The following is a 12588-nucleotide window of genomic DNA, read 5'->3' as shown; positions in this document are numbered from 1 at the left end:
CTTCTTACATTTACCCTAAATGTGATAAGTGCGCTTATGTAGAAAACATTTAAAGCAATTACCTATGTGTTCTATAAGCTGCCCACATTAATGGGGTCATCCCATTCTGATCCATCATATCGACATCCTAGAACACAAATGTTGATTATCATTACAATACACAAAAAAAAAATGATTATTAAATATATCCTGCATATATGCCATATATAGCAGCTCAGAAAAAATACTTGGTAGCAGAAAAGAAGGGTAAGTGTTTGAATTGCAAAGCCTCGCATGCAGCGTCACTGTTTGATCATGACAAAAGTTAAAGGAAAAACTCTTAATTATTATATATTTGAACTTAATTTGACAAAAATAAACCTTGTGACTTTATTGTGAAATGGATAGTATTCCTTCCACTTACTAATCACCAACTTTAATACGTGTGTGTGTGTGTGTGTGTGTGTGTGTGTGTGTGTGTGTGTGTGTGTGTGTGTGTGTGTGTGTGTGTGTGTGTGTGTGTGTGTGTGTGTGTGTGTGTGTGTGTGTATATATATATATATATATATATTAAGCCTCTATATTTCAATGAAGTAAAAATGAAGACTGTAATGGTTCTCCAGATGGACAGGAGCATTGCCATGATTAGTATCAAATAGAAAAATATATTATTTGCTGCGTATATCCATTATTTTGGCAGAACTTAATACATTTAGTGGAGTATTCAATCTCCCGCCACAATTTCCAATGGAGGAAATAGAGGAGAGTGCCTATTCAATGCTGTCTTTCCCGACAGCATCTAAAAGGCATCTCGGCAAAACGAGCCCAACTTTAAAAGCAGTCGGGTTCGTTTTGCTGAGAACAGCCGTGATTGTTGAGCTCATGGGTGGATCCCGACGATCCACAGCTGTTTCTCAAGGCCACTCCCCCCTTTTCGGCACCTGGGCCCTGTAAGTGTATCATCAGACTTCAGTGAGTAAACCGTATTGGCATACAGGGAAGAATGGATTAACTTTAAATTATTTTGCTATACATAATTTTTTTTTTTCATTAACACAAAACATAACATCCCCAATAACAATTGCAAACTAAGCTTTGTTTGAAAAAAATGGTTTCCAAAATTAATTTAGCTTAAATCACAGAGAAAACCCCTTACAACATGAAGTGGTTAAAGAAAGCAGGTAGAATTCAGTAGGATTGCCATTTCTCTTTTGTTAACACATGGATGCATTTACCACCACACAATATGAAGTACACTCCAAAGAACAACAAGTGTCAGGTAAATACAGAAGATGCATCTTTTACTGAAGGAATCAAAATGGATTGATTGTGAAATGCTTTCTATTTATCAACACATAGAAACTTGAATTTAAAAAATTAATAAATAAATAAAAAGCTTTCCTTGATTAAAATGAAAAAAAAAAAAAAAAGGAAATAGTTGATTGTATACACATTCAGCCACCTTTGCTAAGAACCCAAAATAAACCCTGTGGAAATCAGCAGTCTTCAGAGATCACATTAATTGATTGGAGTATACCTGCATACAATTAGATAGTTTAAAAGGGTTGTGATTGTTTGTTTGACAGTCATTAGGTTGACACCGTTGGGTCGACATACAGCAAGGTCTACAGGGGTCTAGGTCGACACATGCCTTAGGTCGACAGTTCAAATGTTGACATGGGTTTTTTTACATTGCTTTTCACCCGAATGTCGACACTATCGACATGGACACAATTTTAAGTGCAACGTATCCCCTTGCAGCACTCAGCACGCTATTTTATTCTCCCACCATGCCATAGTGGATGGTAGGGCATGAAATACTGTCTGTCGGCACATGTCGGCTCAAAAACAGTCAAAAAAACCCATGTCGACGTTTTGAATGTCGACTTAGACCCCTGTCGATCGAATGAATGTCGACCATTCAACCGTATCCCGTTTAAAAAATGGTTCCATTTGTTATATAAATACACTAGCCTTTGAGAGGCTGACAATTGGTTAGTACATTGGTTTCCAAACTTTATGGAATCAAGGCACCCTATAGTTTCAGAATTGTATGCACAGCAAAAAAAAAAAAAGTGGTTATAGGTCATAATTAGGTTTATTTATGTAGCGAGGGACAATATTTGCTTGTTTGTCTAAATATTTTATGACTGGAAGCCAAAAGCACTGGTTTTGAAGCCAAACGCACTGCTATTTAAATTAGAATTAGTCCTGAACCACCAATCCAAGGCAACCCTGCAAGTGCTCCAAGGCAACCCTGCAAGTGCTCCAAGGCACCCCAGGGTGCCACCATTTAGGAACCATTGGGTTAATACATTTCCAAATAAACAGTCTAAGAATTTGTAACACACAACACACCACAAGGATATGAAAAAGGATGAATTCCTTACAATTTCTCACACCACTGTCATGTCTATTATATAAAAACTGGAGAATTGCATAACCGGACATAGTCCATAACAACATGGAAGAGCATTTCTATGAGGTTGCATTATTAAAGTCTTCCATGGTAGTGTGGGAAGAAGCTGTACATTGTACAATACCAGATAAATCTACACTTGCAATCTACAATCGGGATTAAATCGCATGCCAAGCCACCCACATGCATGCGATTTTGACTATATAGTGCAGATCTGCATTATATAGTCATTGCTGCCCTGTCTATCTGAGTTTTGATTTGTGCTGTCCCGGGAGCACGCATCGGGATCGCAAGGTGAAATAACTGAGATCCCGATACGATTTTCACTATAAAGTCAAAATCTCATGCTGGATTCTACAGTGTGTACACACCATGAGAGTGAAAACAGAAATCCACACTCAGTTCACCAGTCACCTTGCAAGAGATCCATACACTATACCAAGAGGATGAAAGTTGTATTGCATTATATTAACCCTTTGAGTGCCAAGTGAATGTCAAATTGGCAAGAAAACATTGTTATTCATTATAATGACCTGTAATGTTGAACTTGTATAGAAAATATAATTTTTTTTACACAATTTTTATTTGAATTTATATAAAAAATGTGAGCAACACTGCCATTTTTGAACCTCTCTCAAAGGGATGTTGGCACACAAATGGTTAACAAGAGTGACGTTTCAGACCTCACTGCTAAGTGATATGCTTGTTGTAAACCACACACACTTCCCAATATTCTATCATTAATCTGAAGCATAGAGGTCGGTAGACACAAATTTACAGGGATATTCCACTACTTTAATAATGGGGGGCAAGACAGACAGCAATAAAAAAAACTAAATTTGGAAAAGGACTTGATGCAGCCTTAAAATGAATATGTATATCCCGTCAGGATAACGACCAAAGGCATGCAGAAATAGCCACTATGGAGTCAATTAAATAAAAAAATATTGTTCCTTGCCAACAGTTTCCAACCAACAGCATGAAATGATTCAGGCAATACTGCAGAATAGGCAGAATGAGGTAAATGTGCAGCGGTCACATCTGTCCAAAGCAAACATACAGCTATAATTGCAGCATAAAACAGGAGAGAGAAAATGTATAAACTCAACAATTACTGGTTTTATTTGTTATTAATAAAGAAAAGGGTTTTATTTAGGATTCTGTTTTTTACATTAGATAATATTTTATGTTGATCAGCAGAGATTTCTGGAATAATCCATTTTGATTCCATAATATGAAGATACTAACAAATGGCCAAAGGTGTGAATACATTTTACAGAGAGAGAATGTGTTGTTTCCTAGGAGAAACGGTGAAAAAAAGCTGTAAAATAGGACTGTAATGCCCTGTACACACTACACGATATGCAGCACCACTGATATAGTTAACCCTTTCAAGTCCAACGTCTAGTCAGGCTCAATAGCCCTAGAGCAGATCAAATGGTGAGCCCTTTTGAACATTAAAATCATTCAACATTGAAGAAAAATAATAATAAAGTATTTAATTAATTTAAACCAGACTGTTTGAACTGCAAATAAAAAACTTGGACTGCAAAAGGTTAACTATATGAGCGGAGTTGCAGAAATAAACAATATAGAAATCAGTTTGAAGTACACCCTCCACCCAAATCTAACTCTCTCTGCACATGTGACATCAGCCCCACCTGCAGTGCACATGGTTTTGTCCATTAGAGAGTGATTGTGCCTTTGCGAATGAACCAGAATAACCCCCAATGATATTGATAACTATATCAATATCGTAATACTCTTCAGAATACCCAGAAATCATCATATAAACATCAATACACTTTACAATAGCTATATTACTTTCCCATTGCAAAAGCTGAGTCTATCCCGGGTCCTCCACTTTCACACTAAACCCGGGTCACCCATTATACAGATGGCAACCAAAGTTTAAAATGTCCTATAACCTGGCTAGAATTGCCAGGTTGGTTGACCAGAGTTATAAGTTGTACAGTTTTTTTACACTGCACCTCGATCCGGGTCCATATGTCACCAACCCAACAATAACCTGGATCTGAGGTTTATGGTGTGAAAAGTCTTAGGCCGGTTTCACACACTCCGGCTCCTGCCGGACGGTGAAATCTCACACGGATAGGGAGCCGTGCCGCACACATTAGTTGTGAATGGACACTATTGTGTCCATTCACACGGGACGGCCACGACCCGGCCGCACGGCTGCAGCCGGATCCCGCCACTGGAAGGGATGGCTGCCGGGCTGTGGCCATCCCCTCCATGATAATCTACTGTGTGCGGCACGGCTCCCTGGCCGTGCGGGATTTCACCGTCCGGCAGGAGCCAGACTGTGTGAAATCGGCCTCAGGGGGGTATTCAATGTCAGGGTCACGGCAGTCGAGCTTGCTCGACCGCCGTGATCCAGTCCCGTTCTCGGTCAGCTCGACCGAGAACACGCAGGCGGGATTCAATGTCCCGCCTGCCGGGGAGCGAAAAGGGGGTGTGGCCGCGAGTTGCGGCCGGGAAGAGGCGAGCTGCAGCCGGCAGCTCATCACTTCCCGGCTGTTCTCGGCAGAACGAGCCCGACAGCTAGTGATGTTGGACTCGTTCTGCCGAGATACCCTGCTCAATGCTGTCGGGGAAGACAGCATTGAATAGGGCCCGGCGGGCATCTCCCCGATGGGAGGTGCTCGCCGGAGATTGAATATCCCCCTTATTAACTCTTATCTAGCATATGTTAACATTGTAACTCAATATGAGGGTATATTTATATATATCTAGGTCTCAAAAACTACTTTAAAACAGAATTTGCTGGAATGCTACCAAAAAGTAGAGATGTTCAGGTTTGGATTTATCTAGATCTGAAAATGGGATCTTACTGGCTTTGGCTGTCACATGTATTGGTTCCAAAACATTTGACAGCCGGATAGCCATTACGATCCCGTTTTCAGATCTGGTTAAACCCGGACATGCCCATCTCTACCAAAAAGGATTTGTGATTTGGAATACCATACAATATATCTTGGTTCCAGACATACAGATACAGTAAAGAGAGGAAAACAGAATATCAATGTTTATCAATATGGTTTCATTAAAGTACAATATTAGCAAATTAGAAAGTCTTATTTAGGTTTTATTCCAATCATGGCAAAACACATGTACTGCATTATTAAGGACATTGTGACTTAACCAACTTCTACCACAAACCAGTTTAAAAGGAAATATTCATACATTCATACATACATAATATTCATACAGAAAATGTATCTGCAAAAAATGGTACCTGTCCCTTTGCTATGAGATATGCCACAATTGACGTATGTCCAAACTGGGCTGCTAGGTGAATACAACTGCAGCCTTCTCCATCAATGAGTGAGGGGTCAGCGCCATACTTCATGAGCTGGACAACCATAGATAAATGCCCCTGTCTGAGAAGAAATATGGTTTATTTTTAATGTATACAACATATTTATAAATTGGTGAGAAAATAGAATAGCAAAAAATTACAAAATGGAATATGAAAGGATCATTTTATTATTATGATAAAAAAAATATTTATAAAACATTTTTTTTTAAACCTTTATTTCTCAACATAATCGACTGACATACTTGGTGCAGCAAATTACTCATTTAATCAGAAAAGTATGGTGTCTGAAAGCCTGCAAAAATAATGATTGACACTTCCTCATTCAACAAGAAATTCCTACTAAGCCAGAAAAACAAGAGAGAGAGAGAGAGAGAGAGAGAGAGAGAGAGAGAGAGAGAGAGAGAGAGAGAGAGAGAGAGAGAGAGAGAGAGAGAGAGAGAGAGAGAGAGAGAGAGAGAGAGAGAGAGTGTCCAGCTAATAAGCTCCTAATGCTGCTTTCAGACCGCATAACTGGCTTTGACCCTGTATTTGAAAACGTTTCCAAAAAACGGGTCTGCCAGATAAAACCCCTTTCACAAAGCAGCTCTAAAACGGTATATTACCGTTTAAGTGCCGATTTTTTGACACTGGCAGACCCGTTTTTGGAAACTTTCCAAATACAGGGTCAAAGCCAGTGCAGCCTTCAGCCCTCCCCTCCGTGCAGCTCCCCCCCGCGCGCGTGTCGACAACCCCCCGCGCGTGTCGACACCACCCCCCCCCCCGTGTCTACCTACCCCCGTGCAGCTGGTACCTCCGTTGTGGATCCCGGCACTGCAGTTCTGTATGGTCGGAAGCACTTATGAAAAAAAGTGTCTTTCAGAAAATGGCTGCCCCATAGGAAAACCCGTTTAAAAAAAACTGTCTTTCGTATGGGGGCAGCCATTTTCCAAAAGTCACTTTTCTTATAAGAAAAGTGACTTTTGGAAAATGGCTGCCCCCATACGAAAGACAGTTTTTTTAAACGGGTTTTCCTATGGGGCAGCCATTTTCTGAAAGACACTTTTTTTCATAAGTGCTTCCGACCATACAGAACTGCAGTGCCGGGATCCACAACGGAGGTACCGGCTGCACGGGGGTAGGTCGACACGGGGGGGGGGGGGTCGACACGCGCAGGGGGGGTGTCGACGCGCGCGGGGGGCGGCTCCAGTGATTTGAATATTTAATGAGCGTCATTAAATATTCACTGTGCTGAATTTAGGACCCAGCTCATTGGCTGGGTCCTAAATACCGTTTCAGAACCCAATTTTGAGCCTAAAATACCGGTTCTGAAACGGGTAGGACCCTGCATTTTAACCGGTTAGAAAAAACGGTATTTTCTAACCGGTTTAGTGGTCCTGCACCTTTCAGACCGCACAGATTACCGTTTTAAAACGGTAAAAAAACGGCAATATACCGTTTACAAAGTGCGGTCTGAAAGGGGCATAACTGTGAAGTTGCAAGCTTGGTTTAAAAAATGACAGGTAGTCACTTTATCACTTCACCAAGCTTAATAAATCTACCCTGTTAATGTTTCTGACAGAAAGTCCTTTGGACAGAGGAGTCAAAACTGGAGTTTTTTGTTAAATTATATAAACTCTATATGTTCACAGATTAAAAACAAACTACAAAAACCATAAACTAAAATGTTTTTTTTTAAGTGAAACTGCCGAGGCCCACATGCCCTGGTCCGACTTGTCTGAGGCACAAGTCGGACTAGTATGGGCCACACCGAGCCATCCGGATTCGTTACCACAAACAGGTTGGGGTAATAAACCCGACCCTGTTCCCATACTGGGACAGGTATAATTACCTGCGATTGAACCAGCTTGTAAATTGCCTGCTGCAGGATCCCCTTTTCTTCTGCAGACGCTGGTAGTCCCAATCGGAAGTACCCGTGAGGGGGCGGTCTTTCGACCTCCAGCTTGTAACCGCATGAAATAAGATCCCTCACCCAGGAATCTTCCCACACATGGCTGAAGTGCGTCAGTCGACCTCCCACCTCGAGATCCTCTCATGGAGGGGGGAGGATAGTCATGCGAAGGGCTTAGCTGCAACTGCATTGGAGCTACCTTCCTGAGGTGCAAAGGCCGGAGCCTTTCTGAACTTTCCACGAGTGCCTCTGTTAGCAGTGGAAGCACCTTTGGCCTTAGGCCGGAACTTTGAAGACCGAAAGGACTAGTGGCTTGGCCCTGAGAAAGGACGTCTGGGCTGCGTGGACGCTTTCAAGAGAAATGTGGATTTCCCAGCTGTGGCCTTTGAAATCAAGTTGTCTAACTCACTCTCAAACAGCCTTTCTCCCGTGAAAGGAAGATTCTCCACACTACGTTTGGAGCCAGCATCAGCTACCCACTGACCGATTTGCGTGCATTAATGGCGCCCAATTCTTTCTGCGCTTCACAAAGCACCTTTTCCGCATAATTTGTCCGCCACCTGAGCCATGGACATATCCGCCAACAGACCTTCCTGTATCAGGGATGCCCAGGTATAAATTGAATTAGCCATATATCAACTGGCTAGGACTGGCCGTTGAGATGCCCCACTGGCTGCATATATAGGGCAGTCTCCAGTTTTAAATTCTGCTGTACCTTCTTGGTCTGCACTGTATTTGCAGCCAGCTGCGAGGACACATTCTGCAGCATGAATGTTATACTGCTGGCCCATGCAGGCTCCTGAGAATCCCCCTGCGACACCCCACTGAGCTGTGGAGATATGCATTGCTCACAAGTAACCTGTGAGGTAGATGAAGGGGTGAATTTTGTGCTGCATATCATACAGCAGTGGTAGCCAACCCTAGCCTTCGAGAGCTACCAACAGTTCACATTTTCCAGACAACCTAGCTGCTGCACAACTGCACTCATTAATCACTGACACGTTTTAAAAGATACACAGATGGAGCTAATTAGCTCACTTGTGATTCTGTGAGGAGACCTGCAAAACATGCACTGTTGGTAGCTCTCGAGGACTAGGGTTGGCTACCCCAGTCATACAGGTTATTTTTCACACCATGTTGGAGACCACACACACAAATCACACAGTGAATATATATCAGTGGGAAAGCTTATAGAAAACTATTTGAAAGCCTCTATCACTTCTATGTGCCAAAGCTTAACAAGCCTGTGGGTATAGGACCCAGAGACACTGAGGGGACCAGCACACCCTTAAGGCCCCCTTACATTATGCGATTTGGGCACGATTTTGCCCGATTCGGATGAATCGGGCCGTGAAATCGTCCCAAATCGCATATGGTGACATCCCCTCCGACCCGATGCGCGGCCCCGTGCGCATCGGATCGGAGATGGGAGGTCGGACGGGCTGCACATAAGATTTGCTAAATCTTATGTGCTGCCCGGAGCCGTGCTCCCCCACAACAGGGGACCTACCAGAGTCAGGCGCAGGGAGCCGGGCAGCATCAGCGGGAGCAGGGGGGGCGGCGCAGAGTACAGGGAGCCGGGCAGGAGAAGACGCTGCAGCAGCAGCACTTAAAAAAAAAAAAAGGGCCATACAAACGCATAGGAAGCCATTCATTGGCTGAGACCTCTCTCAGCCAATCAGCGATTGGCTGAGACCTCTCTCAGCCAATCGTTCATTGGCTGACAGAGGTCTCAGCCAATCAATGGCTTCCTATTCGTTTGTATGGGGTTTTTCTTTTTTTTTTGGAAGTGCTGCTGCTGCATCGTGTTCTCCTGTCCGGCTCCCTGGTACTCTGCGCCGCCGCCCCCCCTGCTCCCTGCCCAGCGGCTTCCTGCCCGGCTCCCTGCACCCCGAACCCCCCCCTGCCCACTCTGCGGGTATATTCCTGCTGCTGTCCCCCGCTCCCATTGTCCCTGCAGCTCCCCGGGAGTGGCATGTGATAAATCGCATGCGATTCATCACATGCAAAACTTGGCATATGAAGTGCCATCGCATGTGTTCCCTCCCGGGGAGCTGCTGGGACAATCGGGTCCGACTTGTCGTTATGACAAGTCGGACAAATGTAAGGGGGCCTTTAACCTTAGCTCCCAGATTGAGGAGCTGGTTATAAAGTATACATAAAAAACCACAGTAATATACATACAACACTGAGTGTAACCAGGTTAATACTCGCGGTTCTTAGCGCTAAACCCTTGCTGTCTCTGCAACAGATTCCCTTCAACTGCCACACCACTGAGGAGTGTCTGGAGTCGAGTAATGGCGATTTCAGTCACACAGGGAGAAGCAGGAAGCAGTTTTGGCACCCACTCTGAGCATGCCCCTCCCATTTCAATGGCGCTGTTGCTTTCACTAATATTTTTACTGGGGCTTTCCTGTAAAACAACATTTTATGAGGTGTAAAATATCCTGGTGGCCCAGTGGCAGTACATAGCATCCAGTTTTAGTGGGGTGGCTGCACGGCCCCTGTGTAGGGACAACACCATCACTGCCACCATCTTGCCGCATAGTAAACTGGGGTACCCCACTGAGAGGACCCCGTGTAATATTCACCACAGATGTCTTCGGACTAAGGCAGGAGTGTGCAGCATGCTGGGGGTATGTAACGCTGCAGCAAAATGCCCGCAATGACAAGCACCCACTCAGGACAGTGGTCCTGCAGCAGGGACAGTTCAGTTCCTTAAGAGGCCTGTAACTCTACCCTTCCCCTGGCTTCCCACAAAGCAGGAATGCTGTTAAGTCCAGAACAGCAAACCCAAAATAATAAAACAAAATAAACTGAAGAAAAACTCTCTGGAGCTCCAGAAGTGTGCATCCTCTCCTGAGAGCACATTTTTCTAAACTGGCTTGTGGGTGGGGATGTAAAGGGGAGGAGCCAGTACACCCAACTGAAGATTTTTGTATGTGCCCGTCTCCTGCAGATACCTTCTATTCCCAATGTATTAAGACCATCCCAGTATCCCATATGGATGATCGAGAAATATCTGTATGTAGGCACATTTTGTCAACTTGTGTACCATAACAACATTACCTTGTTGCCCAATGAAGAGGAGTGGAGTTTAGGTCCCCACCAAGTTGGTCCACAATAGCACCTTTAGATATGTAGAACCTTAAATACAGAAAAAAAACATGATATATATATATATATATATATATATGTTATCCATTAAACAACAAATTTCAAGTTTTAAAACCCTGTTAAGATTTTACTTTGGAAGTTTTTTTTATTGGGGGGGGGGGGGGGGGGGGGGGGGGAGCAGTCTGCCAATTATCTTTTGCCCTGCTTTGGTAGCACCCAGTCAGAGGCTGTCTGTCCTGAAAGGCCTGGTCAAGTACATGCTCCGTCTTTTACATCGATTATGCTCGGGGCCAGAAGTGTTTTGGATATCGTATTTTTCCATATTTTAGAATAATAACATAGGGGTGTGAGGGAGAATGAAAGAAGTGTGTCCGTGTGTGGGGATATTGGCCAATTAACAAGGGAAGATATAAGGAGAAGTATGGGGTGCAGCCGCCGATTCCTGTTGCTGCTTGCCAGTGCCACGGAATTGGCCTGTCTAATTATATGTAGTGCTAATTGTACCTAACATAGCTGAAAGTAATACATGCAACATCACAAAGTTACTGAAAATATTTTCACTCACTGGCACTGTTTTTTTTTCTAATAGCCTGACATTGACAAAACCATGTGCACTGCAGGTGGGGCTGATGTAACATGCGCAGAGAGAGTTAAATGTGGGTGCGGTGTGTTCAAACTGAAATCTTATTTACAGTGTAAAAAATAAAGCAGCCAGTATTTACCCTGCATAGAAAATATATAACACACCCAAATCTAACTATCTATGTTCACAGGTCAAATCTGCCTCACCTGCAAGATTTTGCTTTTGCAATCAACTATGAGTCAGGCCCATTATGTGATAATGATGGTACATAGCCGTAGGAATCGGCTATTGCCATTTCCTGATGTAAAACGCATTGATTTGTTTGCATACTTCTACGAGCACACTGCTATATAGTGTAATCTCCATTATGGACTTGACACAATTAATATAGTGTCAAATTGCTCAGATTTAATAGCCTTATGCCAACTGCCTCGTCTGTCCTCTTGGCCATTTATCCTGGGCCAGTAATGTTGCATATTGCCCTGGATGACTGCCTCCTCTGAGGCTCAAATGGATGTCAGGCATATTATTTATTATATAAAATTTAGGAGTGAGTAAAGATAGCACAGTACTCTGTTCCACAGTATAAAGGAGCAAAGTAACCATGATCAACGTTTCAGTCATTGACCATCGACCTAATGATCTACACTCGGCCGGGTGATAGGCTGGGGTCTGGGATTACTGTAGGAGTCATTTGATGGTTAACCAAAATGGTTACTGTGGAAAGCAATGCTGTAACAACTGCTGATATCAAAAGGTGCCCATACACGTTACAATTATTGTATACAATATCACATCTCTGTTTTGCGATGAGATGAGATCTAGTTCAAAAAGTATGTGGTGCACATACTTTTTGTACTAGATATCGCAAAACCGAGATGCAATGATGTATACAATAATTGTAACGTGTATGGGCACTTTAAGTGAATTTCCCAACTGCTGTTGGAGAAATAAAGGTGCTGTTTGAACTTTTACCCGGTCAGTTATACTTGACACAATATATACATACACAAAATAAAGTAAAAAATATATAATACACATATACACACACACACACACACACTAATAAATTACAGGATACAAGCACCAGTCAACCATTCACCACAATGTCTAACTATGGTGATGCTGTACTGTCTACACTAATCCTTTATTTGATAGCTCACATTAAAGATTACCTATATTTAGATTCTAGCTTTTTTTCTAGAGAACATTAAAATATTTGATGTGAACGGATTTTCCACAGAGAGGCTTCTTCATTTCAT

At 42.9% G+C, this 12588-nt stretch overlaps 1 protein-coding gene across 1 annotated transcript in view; it reads right to left on the bottom strand.

Annotated features, from left to right (window-relative positions):
• Positions 1-12588, bottom strand: part of ZDHHC17 (zDHHC palmitoyltransferase 17) — a 63199-nt gene that overhangs the window by 38667 nt on the left and 11944 nt on the right. Inside the window, exons 4-6 of the mRNA XM_083182591.1 lie at positions 10696-10773; positions 5655-5799; positions 63-127 (exon numbers count right to left, since the gene is read on the bottom strand). Of these exons, the coding sequence (XP_083038717.1) occupies positions 63-127; positions 5655-5799; positions 10696-10773 (288 nt within the window). The remainder of the gene's footprint in view (positions 1-62; positions 128-5654; positions 5800-10695; positions 10774-12588) is intronic.

Source organism: Crinia signifera, chromosome 4 (genome assembly GCF_055691185.1).
Source record: "Crinia signifera chromosome 4, ASM5569118v1, whole genome shotgun sequence".
Taxonomy (NCBI): domain Eukaryota; kingdom Metazoa; phylum Chordata; class Amphibia; order Anura; family Myobatrachidae; genus Crinia; species Crinia signifera.
The sequence above is the reverse complement of the archived record's forward strand: the minus strand, read 5'-3'. Positions and strand labels throughout refer to the sequence as shown.